The sequence below is a fragment of the Spermophilus citellus genome, assembly GCF_964194105.1.
Source record: "Spermophilus citellus genome assembly, chromosome: X".
NCBI lineage: Eukaryota > Metazoa > Chordata > Mammalia > Rodentia > Sciuridae > Spermophilus > Spermophilus citellus.
The window spans coordinates 42,400,786-42,421,868 of NC_138190.1; the positions used below are offsets into that span (position 1 = coordinate 42,400,786).

Consider the following 21,083-nt stretch of genomic DNA (forward strand, 5'->3'; position numbering starts at 1 on the left):
CCGGTATCAGGTTTACGGAACAGAGCTCCCAGGCCTGACGCGCCGTGTCCTGGAGGCCGCGAGGATTCCATTCGCCCTACCCGGCCCGGCTTGACCCTGTCCGGACGCGCCATGTTCGCGCGTGGGTCCCGGAGGCGCCGCTCCGGGCGTTTGGTGAGCGACAATCAGGGCAGCGGTGGGGGTCAGGAGTAAACTGAGGCCCAGGTGAGGGCGCAGGGCACAGGGATACCCTGGAGAAGCCCCACAGAGAGTCCAGGAATCCCTATCCCCAGCTCTCCCAGACTTGGGCTCTGGGGCCCCTGGAGGTGTTGGATAAAGGAATATATAGATCTGGTGGCCCATGCTCCTAAATCACCTTTCTGCACACCTTTATCAGCAACCCTGTGTCGTGGTGTGTCCCTTTTCCTGGGAACTATGAGAGGGGATTCTTAGAGTCAAAAGGCTGAGTCTTGGGGTCTTGGGATGAGCAGGGACCTCCACACCCTGGGGAGGGAAATAGACTGAGGGATGGGGTCCCACCCTTGTGGGGTGCCCCAATGCTTAGGGTGGAGGAACAGGGATTTGAGGTAAAAGGGCTTCCAGGCTCCCACCTGAGCCTGGGGAGCTTTTGACTTCCCATATGGGAGGGTCTTTCTTTTCCTTTGGAGGAAGTCTCTTGACTAGGAAAGGTGGGGTCTAGGTTTGGTGATCCAAAGGAGTGAATAGTCCTAGTGAACATGAGGAATAAAGGCCAAGGCTTCATGGGGTAGGGGTTTCTGGATGGAGCAGGGGCTTCCTGAGATCCTAGGGGACAGTCCCCAGTTTCTTAGATATGAGGAAATGAAGGCAGGATTTGGGGGCAGGCTCTTGAGCTTCTGAAGGGAGTAGCATGGTTTATGTGGGGATCCCAAGGAAGAATGGGGGTCTCAGATTTCTACCCTATGGAATCCGACTGCTGCTGTCTTCTTGGTGGAGAAGCTGCTGGGATGAAGCCTAGGAGGGGATGCCCAGATTTGGGACTCTGTTCTGGTGGGATGAATACCCTGATTCTGGGGGAGGTCTGAAGGGATCTGAGGCTGGTGGGATGTGTCCAAGGCTGGGGGAGAGGCAAAGACTGCACAGGGAGAGTAATTCCTTGAAAAATGAACATATGGGGAGGTGGCCCCAGTTGCCCCGCCTCTGGCTCGGTTGTCTTCCTCCCCGCGCTCCAGGCGCTGTCCCAGCCTGCCCAGCGCTGCCCTAGTGGGACAGGCCCCAGCGTGTAGCCGTGGGCCTAGGAGTGGAGAGGCAGGCGTTGACTTCTCCCTCTCTGCTTTGGCGCCTCGCCTGGCCCTGCGTCTGCCTCCGCCTACTACAGCCTCCAGAGGCAGAGGACCCTGACCGGGGCCAGCCCTGCAACTCCTGTAGAGAGCAGTGCCCCGGTTTCCTGCTGCATGGCTGGAGGTAAGTGAACCCTCTCCAGGACCTCAACTCTGTCAGAGCCTTGCCCTCAGGGAAAACTACTGGAGACTTAGACCATGTCCCTAGGCTTGAACTCTGCCCACAGAAAGATCTCTGTAGGGAAAAGAGCCTCAATCTCAGGCTCAGAGCCCTGCCCGCTAACTCATTACAAAGAATCCTGTTCCCAGGAGAGCTCCACCTACTACACAGTCCCCTGCCCAAGAGGCTTCCCCAAGCCTGACCCTGGCTCTGAGCATCGCCCACGCACTCCCCAACCCCTGTCTCCAGGACTCCATTCTTCTCCCAGGGCCAGTGTCCTATCCTCCTACTGGAGCTCACAGCCCACCTCCCCAACACACACAAGTTCAGTGCCTCATCACAGGGCTGGAGCCCTGCCTCAAGGGAAAGGGAGTTCCCCCACAAAGCACGGAGCCTTTCCTGAAGGGAAGCTCCTAGATTCAGAATTTCACTCTCAGTTCTGGAGTCCCACCACTCTCAGACCAGCTGCTTGCGCACTGCTCGGAGAGTCTGACCCAAGTCCCAGACAGGAAGGTTAGGCGATATTCTCAAGACCCTATACAGCCCCTTGGCATTCTGTGTGCACACAGGTTCACAGCCCCAGCTCCAGTTCCCTCTGCCCACATCTTATGGCCCTGCCATCAGTCAGAAGCTGGGCCCCTCATAACCAGCACCCCACTCCCTATGACCTTGGCCAGAGGCTCATAACCAGACCCTGACTCTTAGCCCCACGTCCTATCAGCCCCAAGGCCCATAGCTCTATACTCACAGCTCTTTGGTGGTAATCTACATGTCCTGCTCTTTCATTGAATTTGGCCTGTGAAGGGATTCAGGGGGGTCTGGATAGGCTACTCCTAGGTAACTGACCATCCATCTTGGCCCCCTCAGAAAGATCTGCCAGCACTGCAAATGCCCACGGGAGGAGCACGCAGTGCATGCAGTACCTGTGGACCTGGAACGCATCATGTGTCGACTAATCTCAGACTTCCAGCGCCACTCCATCTCGGATGATGACTCAGGCTGTGCATCAGAGGAGTATGCCTGGGTGCCCCCGGGCCTAAAACCTGAGCAGGTGACCATAGGCCAGCCACCCACTCTCATTCTCCAGTGGGTACACACACATGCAGGCATGCACATACATTCACACAAACACACAAACACATAACACTCAAATAGGAATCTATTTCTGGAGCAATGCTAGAGTGTGTGGTCAAACTTCCAGTGTCCTTCTGACCCCTCTTGATGGAGACCCTTGAGTGATCACTGGATCAGTTCCCCAGGACTTGTTCACCCACTCCTATTGCACCCCCGACCCCAGGTCTTATCTAAGCATCTCATTCACCACACCATCATTGACTGATTCATTCCACAAATAATTACTGAGCATCTACTGCAGACACAGTTCTAAGCACTGTGGACACCACAGTGAAGAAAACACACAAAATAGGGGCTAAGGGTGTATATAGCTCAGTGGTAGAGTACTTGCCAGCATGCCCAAGGCTCCAGCTGGCCAGAAACAAACTTAAGCTCTTCCATCTGCAACTCCCTCATTTATTTATTTATTTGTTTGTTTATTTATTTACTTATTTATTTATTTTGGGTACTGGGGATTGAACCCAGGGGCACTTAACCACTGAGCCACATCCCCAGCCCTTTTTTTTCTATTTTATTTAGAGACAGGGTCTTGCTGAGTTGCTTAGGACCTTACAAAGTTGCTGAGGCTGGTTTTGAACTCATGATCCTCCTGCCTCAGCCTCCCAAGCCACTGGGATTACAAACATGCACCACCACACCCAGTTGACAGTTTTCACACAAGTGAACACATCCACATATTCTTAGGTCATCTTTCACTCCTTTATCTTGACCCCCACAAGCAAATCCTCTTGTCCTACCAGCTCTACTTTCAAAATATATTCAGAATTGGGGCTTAGTGATAGAGTGCTTGCCTAGCATGTGCAAGGCTCTGGGTTCCATCCCCAGCACTGGAGGAAACAAAAATATATATACATATACACTTTCATTCTCCAGAATTAGACTCACTACTTCCATCATCAGCACAGTCACCAGTCGTTGCAGTAGTCACTTGTTTCCTCCTCATTCTTCCCCCTGCTTCCTCCCTCATTCCTACAGGCTGTCACAGCAGCCATAGATCCTGTTAACTCCTAAGACAAATCACGTCCCTCCTTGCTCACAACCCTCTAGTGACTGACCCTTCATTGAGAGTTACAGTCAAAGTCCTCTCCATGGCCCTGCTACCTCTCTGGCCTCGCCTCCAACTGCTGTCCCCTTTGCTCACTTTCTCACACATACCTGCCAAGTACACTCCTGCCTCTGGGTCTTAACACTGCTATTCTCTCTACCTGGATTGTTCTAATTCACATATCTGCTTAACTCACTTCTTCACATCCTTTGGAGCAGCTCAAATATTCAATTCTTCTCCTTCTCCTCCCCCCCCCTTCTTCTTCTTTTTTTTTTTTTTTTTGTTGTTGCTGGGGATTGAACCCAGGAGCATTTTACCACTGAGCCACATCCCCAGCCCTTTTTATTTTTTTATTTTGAGACAGGGTCTCACTAAGTCACTTAGGGCTTTGCTAAGTTGCTGAACCTGTCCTCAAACTTGCAATCCTCCCGTCTCAGCTTCCTGAGCTGATGGGATTGCTGGGATTATAGGCATGTGCCAGCAAGCCTGATTCTCCCCTTTTTTAAAATATTAAGACAGGGTCCTGCTAAGTTGCTGAGGCTGGCCTCTAACTTGCAACCCTTTTGCCTCGGCCTTCCTAGGTGCTGGAATGTCGGGCATGCACCACTATGCCCGGCTAGACATTAAATTCTCACAGAGGCCTACCTGAGTTCCTTATTACAGTTCCACTGCCCTTGCTATTTTTTTCTGGCACTGGAGATTGAATCCCAGAGCTCTCTACCACTAAGTTATATCCCTAGCCTTTCTTATTCTTTATTTTGAGACATGGCCTCAATAAACTCTTGAGGATGGCCTTGAACTTGAGATCCTCCTTTCTTGGCCTCCAAAGTCATTGGGATTACAGGCCTGAACCTGCACCTGGCTCCTTCCCTGGTTTTTTGTTCCATATCCCTTATACCATCTGACATAGTTTTTCCCTTCTATATCTGCAGGTTCCACATCTTCAGGTTCAACCAGTTGTGGATCAAGATTTGAAAAAAAAAATTGCACTTGTACTAAACACATAGAGACTTTTTTCCTTGTCATTATTTTCCTAAACAATACTTCTTTTTTGTGGTGCTGGAGATTAAACCTATGGTCTTGGACTTGTTAGGCAAATGCTCTACTATTGATTAATACCCCTAGCCTGTAAACAATACAACTATTTAAATAGCATTTATATTGTATCAGGCATTACAAGTAATACAGAAAGGATTTAAAGTGTGTGGGTGGATGTGTATAGGTTATATGCAAACACTGCACCATCTTATACAAGGAACTTGAGCATCTGCTGATTTTGATATCCATGAGGGGTCCTGGAACCAATCCCCCAAAGATCCCAAAGGATGACTATATGTTTACATGTTTGTTTATTGGCTATTTCTCTTTTCAGGAATCTAAACTTCACATGGGCAGATATATTTGTGTTTTTTTTTTTTTTGGTACTAGGGATTAAACCCTATGGTTCTTTTTTTTTTTTTTAAGAGAGAGTGAGAGAGGAGAGAGAGAGAGAGAGAGAGAGAGAGAGAGAGAGAGAGAGAGAGAGAGAGTTTTTTAATATTTATTTCTTAGTTCTCGGCGGACACAACATCTTTGTTGGTATGTGGTGCTGAGGATCGAACCCGGGCCGCACGCATGCCAGGCGAGCGCGCTACCGCTTGAGCCACATCCCCAGCCCCAACCCTATGGTTCTTTACCCCTGAGCTACATCTCCAGTCCTTTTAATTTTTTTTTCTTTTTTACAATTTTGAGAAAGGGTCTCACTAAGTTGCTTAGGGCCTCACTAAATTGCTGAGGCCAGTCTCAAACTTGGAATCCTCCTGCCCCAACCTCCTGAGTTACTGGGCCTACAGATGTGTGCTACTGTACCGAGCAGGATATGGTGTGTGTGTGTGTGTGTGTGTGTGTGTGTGTGTGTGTGTGTATTGCAGTGCTGGGGACTCAACCAGGGTTAAGAGAAAAATGGGAGGAGAGGAAGTGGAGTGCACATAAGCATTCACAACTCTTTTGAGGAATTTTGCTGTACAGAAAAAGGAGAAAAGTGGAGCATAACTGGAGGGGAAAGTAGGGTCAAGACATGAGAACTCTCAGCATGTTTGGGAGCTTTAGAGAGGAGGAACCAAGAGACGTTCCCTTCTGATGAGTTTAATTTTTTAGAGAGGCAGGGACCCACCATCTCATTGCATCCCTACCACCCTTAATCTCAATTATTTTCTCCTATCCACCCCCACCATGTCCTCCCAGGTATACCAGTTTTTCAGCTGCCTCCCAGAAGACAAGGTCCCCTATGTCAACAGTCCTGGGGAGAAATACAGGATCAAGCAGTTGCTGCATCAGCTGCCCCCACACGATAGTGAGGTGAGAGAGAAGATGGAAAGAGCATGCTGGGTAGAGAGCACAACCTGGGCAAATGCAGGACAGTTGGAAATGGGTAGGGTTGAAGGAGAAAAGGTAAACTGAACTGAGCTTAGGGCTGAACAGGCAGGGGCCATCAGGGAACATTCCTTGGCAAAACCATAGCTTGGCTTTGGAAAAAGGGGGAAGGGGTGGGTATTTCAGGCAGGAGGCACCAGCTATAGAAAGTCCTAGAAGTCAGCTTGTCAGTGTGGATGAAGTCTGGAAGACCCCTGCTCCCCCTAGGCACAGTACTGCACAGCACTGGAAGAGGAGGAGAAGAAAGAACTGAGAGCCTTCAGTCAGCAGCGGAAGCGAGAGAATCTGGGGCGTGGAACTGTACGCATCTTCCCAGTGACCATCACTGGAGCCATCTGTGAAGAGGTAAATCATGAAGGGCCTTGGATTGAAGGTCTGGGGTGCAGGGCCCACCTTAGGCCCTGAAAAGCTGAGGCCTGCCACTCAAGCCCCAGTGGACTGTCTCTAGGGCCCCCTCTACTGGAAAAGATGTGTCTCTAGAGCCCACTGATAGATAGGACCTGTCCCTGGGATCCCACTGTTGGGTATAGATTTTCTCTAAGGAGGCCTTGGTGTATTCTCTCCATGGTTTCTTTCCTCCATGCAATAACGGACATGGGCCGTGGGCTATCTCTCTTGTCCTCTGGTGGTCAGGACTTGTGCTTAAGAACTGACCCAAAGGCTAGAGGTATGACTCAGTGGCAGAGCACTGTTTAGCCTGCTCAAGATTCAATCCCCAGCACAAAGAAACTGACCCACAGTGGCAGGACCTGTGTCCAAAGCCAAGTGGTCGGTGGAATTATCTCTAAGGCCTTTTCTGGTGGGTGGAGCTTGTCCTTAGAACTTACTGTTGGTTGAAGTCTGTCAATAAGGTCCTGGTGGTTAGATCTGTTCTGTCTCTATGTCTGCTCCAGCCCCCTATGCAGGAGGATTGCCTGTAAGGCCACCCTCAATATGTAGTGCCTGTCTCTATGGTTTCTGACCATGAACAGGGTCAGTCACTAAGGCACCCCCGTAAGTGAAAACTGTCTCCAAGTTACCCTGTAACTGATTTAAAAATATTACTGCTAAGCAGAATGGCATACACCCATAATCCTAGCAGCTCAGGAGGCTGTAGCAGGAGGATTGCAAGTTCAAAGCCAGCCTCAGCAGTTTATCGAGGCCCTGAGCAACTTAGCAAGACCCTGTCTCAAAATAAAAAGGGTAGAGATGTGGCTCAGTGGTAAAGCACCCCTGGGTTTAATTTCCAGTACCAAAAAATAAAAAAGTTACCCTGTACGTGGGGCCAGTCATAAAACTTGACCATGGGAAAGGCCCAAGTGTGACATACCTGGCTGACCCAATCCATCTGACTATTTTAGTGATGGTGACCGTGTCTGTCTGTCATTTGGCAGTGTGGGAAGCAGATTGGAGGTGGGGACATTGCGGTGTTTGCCAGCCGTGCAGGCCTGGGTGCCTGCTGGCACCCACAGTGCTTTGTGTGCACCACATGCCGGGAGCTGCTTGTTGACCTCATCTACTTCTATCATGCTGGCAAGGTCTACTGTGGGCGTCACCATGCTGAACGCCTGCGCCCACGCTGCCAAGCCTGTGACGAGGTTTGTGCCTCTCTGCCCAGGGGTGGGAGTGGAGGGTGGAAAGGGTCAGGGCAGAACCTTCTGACAGCTACAGATGGCCTGCACCTTCCAGATCATTTTTTCCCCTGAGTGCACAGAAGCTGAGGGCCGGCACTGGCATATGGGTCACTTCTGCTGCTTCGAGTGTGAAGCTTCACTAGGAGGGCAGCGCTATGTCATGCGGCAAAGCCGCCCCCACTGCTGTGCCTGCTATGAGGCCCGACATGCGGAGTACTGTGATGGCTGTGGGGAGCACATCGGTGGGTGAATAATGGGACTGGATGGAGGGATGCATGTATAGCTGGGCCACAGCCCCACGCCACCAGGCCCTAGCCCCCACTACACCCTGTCCTTTAACTCAGTCCCAGCATCACAGTCTAGTGCTTTTCACTGCAAGCTCCATCCCCAATATCCCAAGCTTTGCCATAAGGTCTACTTACACATTAGGCCACTGTGACATGTCTCCACCCACCAGCAGCACAAAGCCCTCTAAGCCTAGCCTCTGCTTGCCCTGAGCTATGCCCCATTTTCTTCCACTTTCCTCCACCAGCCTAGATTTGGTCCCACCTTCTAGTGACACTATCCCCTCTAAGCTCTGCCACAGCCACCCAGGCCTCTTCTTGAGGCCCACCCACCTGAAGTCACCTCCCTTTAATGTCTGTCTGGCTCACATTATAAGAGTCCTCCAGTGATCAACCCCACTCCCAGAGGGGCACCCTGGGCAATAAAGGGAGGTGGGTAGGTAAGACATTTGCCAATCTCCAGGAGAGACTCAGGAGGATGAGGGGCCGTGTGGTGTGGACCAAACCCCACTCCAGAGTGATCCCATTTAGGAAGGGGGGCGGCAAATCAGGGTGCACTACCTCAATCCACCACTTTTTTCCAATTAAGGCCCCATTCATGAGGACTGGGAGTATGCCTGGGGTTCTGCCTCAGTCCCCACCCCTGACTTTGGTCCCCACAGGCCTGGACCAGGGCCAGATGGCTTATGAGGGCCAGCATTGGCACGCTTCAGACCGCTGCTTCTGCTGCAGTCGCTGTGGCAGAGCCCTATTGGGCCGCCCCTTCCTGCCCCGACGTGGCCTAATCTTCTGCTCCCGAGCTTGTAGCCTTGGGTCTGAGCCCACCGCTCCAGGGCCCGGCCGCCGCAGCTGGAGCGGAGGCGGAGGCACAGTCGCCGCCCGGCTGGCAACTTCCACGTCCTCTTTCCCTGCTGCGGAGGTGAATTCTGAGACAGCCACCAAAGGCACCTGCACGGAGGCGGCGCCTGGTGAGAGCCACGCCCAGTCACAGCCCCGCCCCCCACCTCAACCTGAGCCCTTGCCCAAGCCCGGTCCAGTGTTTGACCCAGCCTCCTTTGCCGCACCATTCCAGGCTGGTCTCCAGCCCCAGCTACACCTGCCTCGGGAACCCTGGGTTTACCCTGCTTTTATACAGGGTGCTTCTCTTGCTTCCTGGTGGAGCCCAAGTTCCTCCTTTCCTTCAACCCGTCACCCTCCACCCATTGCACTCAGGCCCCACCCCTATTCTGTGGTAAATCCAATCTACTCCATCCCAAGCCTCCCGTCTCCCATCCCAGAGCTTCCCCAACCCTTGGCCACGCCCCATACACCAATCATACCAGGTTCCTCCTCACCCAGTCTGCACCAGGCTTCAGATCCCTGTCCCCACTTCCCTAGTCTTAGTGGGTGGAAAAGGAGAAGGCCTTTCCACAAGCCTCCTCACAGGTGGGGGCGGGTGGGGGATGCAGATATAGGGAGCCCCCATCTCTTCTTTTCCAGCTACAGGCGCCGAGGAGCCCTCCCCCTTTACGAGAGGGGCCCCCCATCGCCACTCCATGCCCGAGCTGGGGCTCCGCAATGCTCCTGAGCAACCCCTGGAGTCTCCAGAGCAACCAGACCTGCGTCCTGACGATAGTGCCTTTGGCCGCCAAAGCACCCCTCGTGTTAGTTTCCGTGAGCCTCTGGTCTCAGAGGGAGGTCCGCGGAGGACCCTGAGTGCACCTCCGGCCCAGCGCCGCAGGCCACGTAGTCCCCCACCTAGGGCCGCCAGCCGTCGTCGCCGCCACCACCATCACCACCACCACCGCCGCCACACTGGCCGACGTGGCTACCATCGCTGTGACTTGGGATCAGCGTCCGACTCAGGATCTTGCTCCAGCTCACCCTCCAGCCCCAGTTCTGAATCCTCTGAGGATGATGGATTCTTCCTAGGGGAACGTATTCCACTGCCCCCTCACTTGCGCAGGCCCACAACCTCTCCCGACAGTGCAGCTGAGACTTTAGGCTCTGCGACCCCACAGCTCCATGGGGATTCTCGCACAGGGATGCCTCGCCAGGCCCGAGACAAGAACTGCATCGTGGCTTAAAGGCAGCTCTGGAGGGGGCTCTATTCTCTGATAAGCGTAGATGATGCCGCCCGCCCTGAACTAAGTCAAATACCCTTTCTTCCTCCCTCTTTCTTCTGTTTGTATTATTGAAATAATTTAATGTTTGTCGTAAAACAGGCCTGGCTTCTTTGCTTCCTTTACTCCAGGTCAACCCACCTGGATGTTTGAGATTTGTTCACATTTGATCAGAGGATTAATTTATTCATTATCATAGATTTTAACAATGTTTATTATTTATTTCTCTCTCCACAGAACCATCCCCCAAAATGAGGAGGTTATTTGGAGTGGGTCACCAGGTGGAGTGTACACTCTGAAATCCTAGGCACCCACTTCCCTCACTTTGTGGTTTAGGTGGGAGTGTGGTCCAGGCAGAACTGGATACTGCAGAAGGGAGGGGGACCTACGCATACCCATAAAGGTGACCATACCCAGGATGATTGAGTAGCAGTCTGGAAGACAAAATTCTCCCAGAAAAGGCACTGTTACCTCAACAGGGGGCTAGAAGTTGGTTGGCTGGGAGGATTGTTGTGGGAGTGGGAAGAAGTGTTTTCCAAAAGAAGTTATTTTCAAATTGCAGAGAGAAATGAGGGAAGTTCTCCTACACCGGGCCATCTGTGGGGTCTGCAGAGGAAAAGAGAGAAAACATCCATGTGCCTATTTTTTAAAAATATTTATTCTTTAGTTGTAAGTGGACACAATACCTTTATTTAATTTTTGTGTGGTGCTGAGGATCAAACTCAGTGCCTCACGCATGCTAAAAGAGCACTTTTCCTCTGAGCCACAACCCCAGCCCCATCCATATGCCCATTTTACAAACAGGAATGTTGAAGCTTATGGCACTTACTGATACGAGACATAAGGGCATTATTACCCTCCCTTGGGAGATACCTTTCCTTTTTCTCCTTTGCTCTCTCAGCAACACACACACACACACACACACACACACACACACTTACCAGTGGGGGCTGCTGTATGTCTTTGTTGCCGAAGAGGGAAGGTAAAGTAGGCATCATAGCCAAAGAGGCACACAGCTATCAGTCCCAGTACCTGGGGATGGAGATGAGAGTGAGGGAGTTGGATTAGGTGGTTGGCCCATTCAGACTCTTAACTCCCGGTATCTACCACCTCCAGGGACTGCCCCATGCAGGATGGTAACTCCTATCTAGATTGGAAGCCCCAGAGCCAAAGAGAAAGTCCAGTAGGCTGGATTCTACCCCACCCCGCCCCTAGGACCTCTCAACACAGGGCAGCCAGCCAAATGTAGGGGGCATATTTCATCCTACATTTGAGGACAAAGTTCTAACAGATGGCAATCTAGCATGTTTATACTTCCAACAAAGGCCCTGTGTCTGACAACCGGCAGCCCTTTATAGCAAATGATCTTTGGAGATAAACCATGGCTGGGGCCAGATTTTCCTATTGGCCCTGAGAATAAGTTTTTGCCAAAAGCAGAAGCAGATGGTCCCTGGATCTTCAAACCCTTTTCCCTATGCTCTAGAGGTGCCTCCACAGGCTTACCCCTGCAGCGATTCTGGATTGGCTTCTGTTGTCAACAAGGACTAAAATGGAGGTGATCAGGTAGAGGATCGATGCTATGAGAGTTCGGAAGAAATCCTATGAGGTGTAGGGAGAAGAGGGAAGTCAGCATCCAGAGTTCCCCAGACAATCCCAACTGCCCAGGCCCCTGCCCAGCTTGCCATTTTGACCCCTTCTCACACTCCAGGGCCAGTTGATGAATGGTATCTTGGCGTGCAGGCCACACATGTAGATGACAAAGAAGACAGCAGCAAGGATCATCTCAATCACAGACAGAGAGGAGTACGCTGATGTGGAGGCACTGAAGCAAATCAGAATCACCAGGCACAATACCTGGAAGGGTGACATGGGAAAGGGGGTCCCAGTTAGTTCTGAAGGCTGAGGGAACTAGTTTAAATTGGGAGAGTAGGGGTCTCAAATTCAAATGCCTACCAGAAAAAAATAAATGAATTCCACTTCTCAGAGCTGGAAATATACCTCAATGGTAGTACCTTGCATGCACAAGGCCCTGGGTTACATCCCCAACACCCTCCCCCCTCCAAAAAAAAAAAGATCCACTTCTCAGATACCTACCAGGTCTGGGAAAAAATGACACACAATAATTGCTAAACACTTTCTGTGTGTTCCCTGTGCCTGGAGCAATGTGGGGTTTTGTTTGTTTGGTTGGTTGGTTTCTAGAGATTGAACCTACAGGTACTTTACCACTGAACTACATCTCCAGCCCTTTTTATTTTGAGACAGGGTCTTGCTAAATTGCTCAGGGGCTTGCTAAATTGCTGAAGCTGGCCTCTAACTTGTGATCCTCCCGCCACAGCCTCCCAAATCTCTGGGATTACAGGCTTGAGCCACCATGCTGGGCTCTAAGCATTGTTCTCAGTTAAAAATATTGATTCATTTAGTCATCACAACCACCTAATGAGCTAGATACTATTAGTATCTCTGTTTTACAGATGAGAAAAATGAGTCAGAGAAGTTAAGTGGCTTCCCAGGGTCATTCATAAAGTAAGGAGCACAATTGGGTGCCTCAGTTCCCCCCGCTTTCCCTTCTAGGATGTCGGCTGCCTGAGGGGAGTGGCTCTGCCAGGTGTTTTGCGAGCAAGGCTGGCGCCAGCTTCCAGCCCATAAGGAGGCGGAACGTGCGGTTCCCCCAGCAACCCCTTTGGGAAGCGGTGAGAGTGACACTGGAGGGGCAGGGCTCCGTTAAAGGTACCGCACCCTTCTCATAAGTGACTCAAAGGCGGTGCCCACTTTGAGGTGAGGGAAACCAAGGTTCCCCAGACGCCTGAAGAGCTAAGGACCTTCCTCCCAGTCCCAAAAGGGCAAGAAAGAACTGGCGGAGGGTGGGGCACACCACCCCGCCACACTAGTGCACGGGGCCCCACCCCAACAGGCCCCGCCTCTCGGCACACTGCCAGCCCGCCCGCCAGTGTCCAGGCCGCGCCACGCCCTGCCACGGAAGGCACCCCACTTCTCAGCCCCCCACGACCCCTTGGCTCAGTCCACTGAGTCCTGGAGGGCTTCTCCCACCAAAACCCCCATGTGCGTCCCAGGCTCCCCGCTTCGTCCTTGCTCCACCAACTCTCCAACACCCTCCCAAATCCCACCAACTCCTGCTGCACCCGCAGTTCCCAGCCTCGGCCACGAACCCAGCCACCTGCGCCCCAAGGCCCAGCGCCCCGACCACGTGCCTGCCTCACCCCGGACTGTCCAGTACCGCGTGGTCGCGCCACCCCACCCCGCCTTTGCCCACCCGCCTTCCCGGGGACGCTCACAATCTCGGCGAACAGGAGGATTCCCTTGCGGGTGCGCGAGTAGCTGGTGCAGGCGGCCCAGCAGCCGGGGGCCGAGAGACGCTCGGAATCCGCCATGGCGTGGGTTGGAGTTCCTGCGGGTACAGAGGATCTGCTGGCTCGCTGGCTCGCTGGCTCGCGGGTTCGAGGACGCTGCACACCCAGCCGTCTTGCCCGCCGTCTGGCCGGGAAGGGGGCCCCCGGGGCGAAGGAGGGAGTGAATCACCGCGCTGAGCCCAAGCGGGCGGGGCCGGAGGGGGCCGGGCCAGGTGGCTGCCGCCCCGGAAGCCCCCTCGCCCCGCCCGCCAAGGACTGTCCCAGCCCGGCGCAAAGCCTTGGGGACACCCCATCCCCAGGGTGCTTTGCAGCTCCAGGTACCGGGCGGGCGCGGGAATATCAAGACTCTTCACCTTTTTAAAATTCAAAACAGAGTTGCCTCAACTTAGAACTGCGGGAATCTGGCTTTGGGAGCGAGTGACTCAGTTTCCTCAGCTGAAAACCAGCCGAGGCCATGGTTAAACCCGAAAGTCTAAGGGCCAGGTATGTTTCCAGAATTCGGAAAATGTTGGATTTTAGAAAGTTTTCCCGATGCCTGTATGATATATTACTTAACACCCTCGGCGAGGTCTGGGATGGTTAGGGTTAATTATTTCCTCAAAAAAAAAAAAACTGTGAATGTTCACAACAAGTGGGATAAATAAGGACTGAATATTGTTTTTCATCAGATCAGGTCAGCTTGTACAGACGATTGGTACCAAACCTGTGGTGGGCATGGGGCAGTCAGTTTCCAGAGCTTTTTGGATTTTGGAACCTTGGATAAAGGATAGTGGAGTGAAATAAATCTCAGCAGTGATGAGAATGAGACCATGGTGATGCAAAGGTGGAGTTAAAGCGGGGCCTGATGAGCATGGAGCTGCTCAGTAAATGGGGGTGGACATTGTTAATAGGTTTAGAGCCAGGACAGCCCAGGGTCTGATTCTGTGCAGTGCAATTCCAGAGAAGTCTTGGCCCTAAGTGCTGGGCCTCAGTTTCCAGTTTTGAGGAGAAAGGCATATTTATTGCTGCGAGCTTGGCAAGGTAGGGGATGGCTCCTGAAATGCAAGGCTGAAGACATAGTTGTTGTCATTTGCAGAGTTATTATACTGAGCAAGTAACTTCTGGCTCAGCCTGGATGCCTGTGTCTGAAACATGCACCTGGTTACCTGGAATCAACACCCCAATGTGTTATGATGACACACTCTCTAGACTGGACATCAGTTTCATTCTCATCTCATTTGAGGTGGAGAGTCATAGTTGGATTCATAGAAGAATTCACCTTGTGGACCTGCCTGCTGTCCCCCTCCCAAACACAGGGCCCCTCAAATTTAAGGCTGCTGAAAGAGTGACTGAGTAGTGGAAGGGGTAGAAACATTTTTCCCCAGTGCTGAGTGTGTGCTTTCTATTTCAGTAAGGAATGCCCAAATTTCTTGAACAAGACAAACTCAGCTGCCTTAGGACCTTTGCACTTGTTGTTCCAGCTGCTGTCAATGCCATTCCCCCACAACTAGTCATCTGACTTGTGATCATTCAGGTTCCAGCTCATATGTCATGTCCTCAAAGAGGCTAGCAGCCCACCATGATCCTCCCCAACATAACCTCCTTTTGCTATCTTTGTAATTCTCACTTTTTTTCTGAAATTGTCTTTTAAAAATTCATTGTCTTATCTTTCTTATCTGACATATGCCTACCCTCATGACGTCTGCTACACACAGATGGAAATATATATTTTTGGAAATGTAACAATAACCTTTATTCATCATATTAGATGGAATCTTTATGTCTTATTCCACAAGTATCTCCATAATACTTCCATGCAAGGTATACAGACAGCCAAGTTTCTATTACTACTTGTCAAATATAGGTGAGATTAAGAGGACAGGTTCAGAAATCAAGCTTTGATTAACTCTTACTTCAACCTCTTCACACACACACCTCAAGCTATTTTCATTTGGGGCCTTGCTTTCCCCCACTGTGAAATGGACCTACAGGCTACTTGAGTAGGTGTGTAACTAGATGAAAATAAATACTTCACTAAAACCACTAGCAGAGATGAAGTGATATGAGATAAATGTGACTGGGATTATTATTATTAGTCCCCTGGGTGTGACTGTGTTTATAGGAATGGGGCTCTAGAACCCTTCCTGACAACTGTGGAGTCATGCCTCCTCCAGGCTCTGAGTCAATGGTAGCTGGAAGACGGACACTCACTGCTATGTGTACAGTGCTAACCATTAAAATGTTCTTCATAATCCAACTCAGTTTTGCAATCCTTGTCTCCACTCCAGCACAACCCCAGACTCTCACACTCTGACCCTTTAATTTCTCTCTCCACTGCCACACCTCTTCACCACAGGGACTGAAAGTTGCCAGTTCCAGTCAGACCACAGCTTCCCTCCTTGGGGGGTTGGGGCCCAGTGTTCAGGATGTGGTGACCGCAAAGGTGTCCTAATATTTCTGGTCTCAGACTGCAGTTGCCTTGGGGCTACCCTGGTTAGAATCCCGCTGGTCTTATAAGCCCCAGCTGTGGGGCTCCGCTGGAAGGGTGGAGGAAATTCTGTGTTTCTCTAGGGACCCGGAACGCCCAGCATATGGCGTGTAAGCACAAGGCCCGCTGCAGTTCGTCACCATCTATGGAAAAGGGGGGCGTGGCCCAAAGGTTCTAACTGCCCTTTTTAGCCTGGCCCAGCCCCGGGCGCTGACTCACACCTTCCCGGCTCCTGTCCCAAAGGGGGCTCCAGGGCCCCAGCCTGTACCCTGAGGATGGCAGTCTCCGTGCCAGCAAAAGCTGGCTTCTAGGCCGGAAATGGGAGACCGCAGACTCCTAGGGAGGAAAGCCGCCCTGCTTCTAGACTTGCTATCTTTATGTAAGCTGAGAGTCTGAACGATTCTGAGCTGCGACAGCAGGTATATGTTGAGGACACTACCACAATAGGTCCACGTCTGTATTCCCCATGCCACAATCATATATGTGGAGCGTTTCACGTCTCCAAACGAGTGAAATGAATGAATGGGGAGGAGCCGAAAGGGGAGCAAGCCCGCGAGCCCAGCGACGATGGGCAGAAGCGAAAATTTGAAAGCAACTGCGCGCAGCTCATCGCTGGTTACTAGAGGTCCTCCTCGAAACCGGATGGACCCACCCCCTCCTTTCCAGGGTGACCTGGAAGCCCCACCCCTCCTGGAGCACCTGGCAAGTCAAGACTAGATCAAACCATTTTATTACATCCCCGCCCAGAACCAGAAGCGTGGGTTTGAGGGGGTCTGGGAAGGCTGGACTGCAGACTCCTGGAGGGGAGCGCGGGCCAGTCAACTACGTGGTGGGAGGGAAGACCAGACAAGTAGGAGCTCTCAGCCCGACGCACGCTAGTGCACTGCGGTCGGGGCCCATCGGATCCAGACTGGACCCTACCAAGTGAGCACCGAGCCCTATGTCGTCTGCTCAGTGCCTTCTCCTTCCAGCTGCTGTCTCCTGAGCGAGCTGCGCAGCCCTTGGGAGACCTAGGGCCCGCGAGAGCCGCTCCTCACTCGGCACCAGCCAGGGTCCTGGGGAACCAGGGATACGGTCATCAGGGTCCTCCATGTGGCGCTCTGCTGGAGGAACTGCGGGAGCGTCGATCGCTGCCTCTGGACTAGGCTCAGGGCTGCCCCGCGTCTTTGGCGTCCTATTGAATTGAGGGTGGTGAACTGGGGAAAGGCTGGCACTGGGAGACTTCATCATCGCCAGACCTACAAGATCTGGACGGCAGTCTGTGAATGACAGGGCTACAGTTTAGATTGATGGAGTGGAAAACGGAAATTGGGGTCCAGGGTTTAGGATGGCCCAGAAGGCCCAAGGGTGGCAGGAAACAGAGACACCCCCCCCTCCCTTAGAGAAATCTCCCTCCACCTTCCTGGAGGTGTCCAGTGACTAGTATCCCCCCACACAAGCCCCAACACCTCCTTTCTCTAGACTCTTCCCTGCCTTAATCCAGGACACCCACACAGAAATCATTTCCCATAATCCCTAAAGGAAATCAAACCATGACCTTGGCCTTGGCACTAATAATCTCTCCAGTCTAAGACCTTTGACTATTCCCTCTCTCATCCCACCTTGACTCCCAACTTTTCCCTTATCAACCCTTTGTCTCTCAGAACTAAACCTTCTACTCTCTAGATCTCCATCCCATATCCTCCCAGCTGAGACTCCATTCTGCCTATCCCTCCAAGGACTAAGACCCTGCTGAACACTGGTTTTTATTATTGTTAGTAGTAGTAGGAGTAGTAGAACCAGCAACTGAACCCAGGAGCGATTAACCACCGAGCCACATCCCCACTAAGTTGCTGAGACTGGCCTCAAATTTTCATCCTCCTGACTCAGCCTCCCAAGATGCTGGGATTGTAGGTATGTGTCACCACACCCAGCTGAAGATCTGCTTTTACCCCAGATCTCTTCCCTCCTCTCCTTTCCCCTATAGAAAGTTTCCCCTCTGAAATTCCTTTCCTGGGAAGGGCTCCCCTCCCACCCCCACTTTCAAAAATACACTAACCCAACTTAGACACCAAATCCTGATCCTCCCCACTGAGACCACTAAACCCCTTCTAACCTCTCCTTCCCCTCACAGACCTCTAATTTCCTTCCCTAGAAAACCGACTGCTTCCCTTTTGGGACCCACCCATCCCCTTGTGCTTGCCAGTTTGAGTCTCATTAGGCCTCTGCAACACAAGCCGAAGCCGGGAACCTCCAGTGCGGATCCGATCCACTGCTTGGGCATGGGTAAGTCCCTGCGTTGACTCTCCGTTGATATGGAGAATGAGATCACCAGCCTGCAAGAATGCAAGGCAGTGGTGGTATAGGAAGGAAATATAGAGAGCTTCTGGACAAAGGTGGGGATCACACCTATGAAAGGAGGGTGCTTAGGGCTAACCTGCAAATGACCACAACGCTGTGCTGGCCCATCCTTCAGCAACCCACGCACAGCCAGTGGAGCATCACCCGCTACATCTCGGCCCCCACTTAAAGTGAGGCCAAAGCCTGTGCGATTGCGGACTAGCTCCACAGAGAACCGACCAGAGGCCTGGAGTGGCTTTGAAGCACATCTTGCCTTATCCTGGGTCACTCGAGTTGGCACAGTAGGAATACCCAGAGTCTCTGACCTAAAATGCTGGAGTAAGGACACAAATGTACATTGATTGCCTGCCCTAAAGCAGATGGCTTTGAATACATGGGTGAGGTGGTACCTGAGGTTGGTGTTCCACAACCGTGGTATGAGGTAGGCGACTGTCTGTGACTTCTATGTCCGCAGAGTCCAGCATGTTAATGGCTGATGAAAGAGGTGGAATGCTATCAGGGTACATACCTAGGACCAGCACCCTGAGTTAATACTCTGACCTCACCTTGTTGCCTACCTCTAAACTCTCACAGACTCTCACCATTTAACTACTTAGGAACCAGACCCCACCACACAGTAATCTTAAAAACTCAGCTCTTAAGAATAAATGTCCCCCCAGCAGCACCCACCAGTGATCCCAGTGGCTCAGGAGGCTGAGGCAGGAGGATCATGAATTCAAAGCCAGCCTCAGCAACTTAGCAAGGGCCTAAGCAACTCAGTGAGACGCTGTCTCTGAATAAAATACAAAATAGGACTGGGGATGTGGCTCAGTAGCCAAGTGCCCCTGAGAAAAAAAGAATAAACATCCTGGGGCTGGGGCTGTAGTTCAGTGGTAGAGCACTTGCTTAGCACATGTAAGGCCCTAGGATCCATCCTCAGAACCATATAAAAATAAATAGAATAAAGGTATTGTGAAAAAAATAAAAATTAAAAAAAAAGAATAAACGTCCTGACTCAGCCTTCTTAACAAATAGTACTAGGCTGACTATTTGAGTAATCCTCCAGACCTCACTATCTGATGATAATAACATGCAGCCCTAACACCCGGAACACCCCCTGGAAGCTGCTACTCTACCACTGGGCTCTTGAGCATCCCAGGCCACGCCCTCTAATTAGCCTCCAAACTCCGTCCCATTCCTCACGCTTCAGGCAGCACCTCCAAGCATTCAGAGCCTCCACCCCGGGACTAGCATTCCAGTCCAGCCCTCCAACGAGTTACCCGCCCCCAGCATCCTCCAGGATCCACTCCCCAGAAATAACCTTCCATGATCCGCTGACCAGAATGACCACTCACACCAGCACCCTCAAAGAATCGTCTAGCGATCCCCTATCTCAATTACCCTAAAGGAATATGCTACAATAACCTCAGGGCCCTGCTCCCTCCAAGGGCTCCCCGAGCCCCGCCCGATCCAATCACACCCCTTGGTCCCACCCAGGCCCATAACTAACAATTCCCTGGCCTGTCACCTCGGAACACAGCCCATCCCAATCCAGTCCCCGTCCCCAGAGGCCCCGCCCCTCCCCGCCCTTCCCCGGCCCTCATCACGCACCCTCCTTGGGGCGCAGGCGCAAAGTGTCGCCCGCCCTGCGTACCAGCGCCCACACGTCTGCAGCAGCTCGGGCCGCCAGGGGGCGCGCGTCCAGCCGCGCCAGCAGCCGCAGGGCGCCGGGGCCCGCCTGCAGAGGAAGGCCGCGGCCTGCGCAGAAGAGAGACGGGTCAGCGCACACCCCGAGCCTCCGAGAATACCCATGATTCCAGACATCCGGAGACCTAAAAATGCTCGGCAACCTACCCGGAGACTCCTGGCCACTCCCTGCATTGTTCCGAAAGTCGTCGACTGTCCCCCTCCTCTTTCGCGACCCCGACCATCGCGGGCATGCCACTGGATCCCCGCCTTGCCCCGACCATGTCCCTGCAGGTAGCCATTTGGCTGCAGTGGTCCTGGACTTCTCGGAACACCACATTGATTTCTCAGGAGCTCCTTGATTCTCCCCTAAATAATCTAGATGCCAAACTTCTCCCACCAAGTCTCTAGGGATCCTGCTTCTCTCAGGGTTCCCAAAAGAAAACACCCCCACACAGCCCTGGGACACCCGATTTCCCCTCCTCATCTCCTAAGCAGACCCTGCTACTCCCCGGAGATCCCTCGGAGGCCCATTTACCCCACATGACCCACGTGCCTCTAGGTGACCCCTCCTCATGGACCCCCAGTTCTGGTCACCAATTCACTACAGACACTGCGTGCCCAGGCGTCCCCAGCAACCACGGGCAGACCTCTCCAGGCGAGCCTCCAGAGACTCCTGACAGCCTCCTTCCTACCAGCTCGGTCTTGTGCACCGCCTTCTCTGCTCAGGTGTGTGTGGAGGGGGTGTGTGAATGTGAGTATAGGTCCTGGAGCTATGGATCCTGAGTGCCCAGATGTCCCCAGATCTCTCAGTGCACCTTCCCCCGAGACTCCTGGGAAGCTACCCCTCCCGCGCCTGGTATGTCGCCCCTCTGCTGTGTTGTGAAGGGTGCTGACTTGGACCACAGCCCTTGACCATCAGACCCTGCCCCCTACCAATACCGCTTGGCCTCCAAGGCTGCTGTTTACCACCTGTAGAATGGAAAAGGTGAGGAACAGACAGGCGGGGCGAGGGTGACATGGGACACTCTCCCTCCCTTTCCCACCCTACTCCACCTCTCCCATACCTCCTCTGCTCCCCCTACGGTCCGCAGTGCCCCCTGAGCAGGACTCCATAGCCAGTAGTCTGCTGGGTGGACTCTCGGCCGCCCAGCAACTAGTTTTGAGCACAGGGGCACACTCACCTGGCGGCCTG

General features: G+C 52.5%; 3 protein-coding genes across 9 annotated transcripts; 1 reads left to right on the top strand and 2 right to left on the bottom strand.

Moving 5' to 3' along the window:
* On the top strand, window positions 1-10,516 carry PRICKLE3 (prickle planar cell polarity protein 3). 4 transcript variants are annotated; one of them, XM_081276369.1, is made up of 9 exons: window positions 1-153; window positions 1,337-1,422; window positions 2,326-2,509; window positions 5,861-5,974; window positions 6,257-6,394; window positions 7,423-7,626; window positions 7,718-7,904; window positions 8,609-8,914; window positions 9,426-10,516. In XM_081276369.1, exons 1-9 carry the CDS (start codon window positions 112-114, stop codon window positions 10,010-10,012), a joined length of 1,848 nt encoding a protein of 615 aa, XP_081132495.1. In that variant the 5' UTR covers window positions 1-111; the 3' UTR covers window positions 10,013-10,516. The 4 variants fall into 4 exon arrangements, with proteins under 4 accessions (XP_081132495.1, XP_081132492.1, XP_081132494.1 ...); XM_081276366.1 differs by having other exon boundaries at window positions 24-153; window positions 6,257-6,393; window positions 7,524-7,626; XM_081276367.1 differs by having other exon boundaries at window positions 70-204.
* On the bottom strand, window positions 10,301-13,641 carry PLP2 (proteolipid protein 2). The gene is made up of 5 exons (XM_081276371.1): window positions 13,342-13,641; window positions 11,750-11,902; window positions 11,552-11,647; window positions 10,990-11,080; window positions 10,301-10,654 (listed from the first exon to the last, which is right to left on the bottom strand). The coding sequence occupies exons 1-5, from the start codon at window positions 13,435-13,437 to the stop codon at window positions 10,632-10,634; spliced, it is 459 nt and encodes a 152-aa protein (XP_081132497.1). The 5' UTR covers window positions 13,438-13,641; the 3' UTR covers window positions 10,301-10,631.
* A 2,383-nt stretch (window positions 13,642-16,024) lies between these two features.
* On the bottom strand, window positions 16,025-21,083 carry MAGIX (MAGI family member, X-linked). Of its 4 annotated transcripts, none has more exons than XM_081277904.1 (6): window positions 20,057-20,423; window positions 19,814-19,960; window positions 18,613-18,695; window positions 18,300-18,536; window positions 18,048-18,198; window positions 16,049-17,142 (listed from the first exon to the last, which is right to left on the bottom strand). In XM_081277904.1, the coding sequence occupies exons 1-6, from the start codon at window positions 20,373-20,375 to the stop codon at window positions 16,835-16,837; spliced, it is 1,245 nt and encodes a 414-aa protein (XP_081134030.1). In that variant the 5' UTR covers window positions 20,376-20,423; the 3' UTR covers window positions 16,049-16,834. The 4 variants fall into 4 exon arrangements, with proteins under 4 accessions (XP_081134031.1, XP_081134030.1, XP_081134033.1 ...); XM_081277906.1 differs by lacking the exon at window positions 20,057-20,423 and adding an exon at window positions 20,956-21,083 and having other exon boundaries at window positions 16,054-17,142; XM_081277905.1 differs by lacking the exon at window positions 18,300-18,536 and having other exon boundaries at window positions 16,025-17,142; window positions 20,057-20,424.

Excerpts from the sequence above, each read along its gene's own strand:
- PRICKLE3 (XM_081276369.1), top strand. The coding sequence starts at position 112 with ATGTTCGCGCGTGGGTCCCGGAGGCGCCGCTCCGGGCGTTTG. Across the intron at positions 154-1,336 it reads GGCGCCGCTCCGGGCGTTTG|CCTCCAGAGGCAGAGGACCC; the intron begins GTGAGCGACAAT and ends CGCCTACTACAG. Across the intron at positions 7,905-8,608 it reads TGGCTGTGGGGAGCACATCG|GCCTGGACCAGGGCCAGATG; the intron begins GTGGGTGAATAA and ends TGGTCCCCACAG.
- PLP2 (XM_081276371.1), bottom strand. The coding sequence starts at position 13,437 with ATGGCGGATTCCGAGCGTCTCTCGGCCCCCGGCTGCTGGGCCGCCTGC. Across the intron at positions 11,903-13,341 it reads TCCTCCTGTTCGCCGAGATT|GTATTGTGCCTGGTGATTCT; the intron begins GTGAGCGTCCCC and ends TCACCCTTCCAG. Across the intron at positions 10,655-10,989 it reads ACATACAGCAGCCCCCACTG|ACCCCACAGATGGCCCGGTG; the intron begins GTAAGTGTGTGT and ends TTTCCTCTGCAG.
- MAGIX (XM_081277904.1), bottom strand. The coding sequence starts at position 20,375 with ATGAGGAGGGGAAATCGGGTGTCCCAGGGCTGTGTGGGGGTGTTTTCT. Across the intron at positions 18,696-19,813 it reads GCGCCTGCGCCCCAAGGAGG|CCATTAACATGCTGGACTCT; the intron begins GTGCGTGATGAG and ends CTCTTTCATCAG. Across the intron at positions 18,199-18,299 it reads AGCGTTGTGGTCATTTGCAG|GCTGGTGATCTCATTCTCCA; the intron begins GTTAGCCCTAAG and ends GCATTCTTGCAG.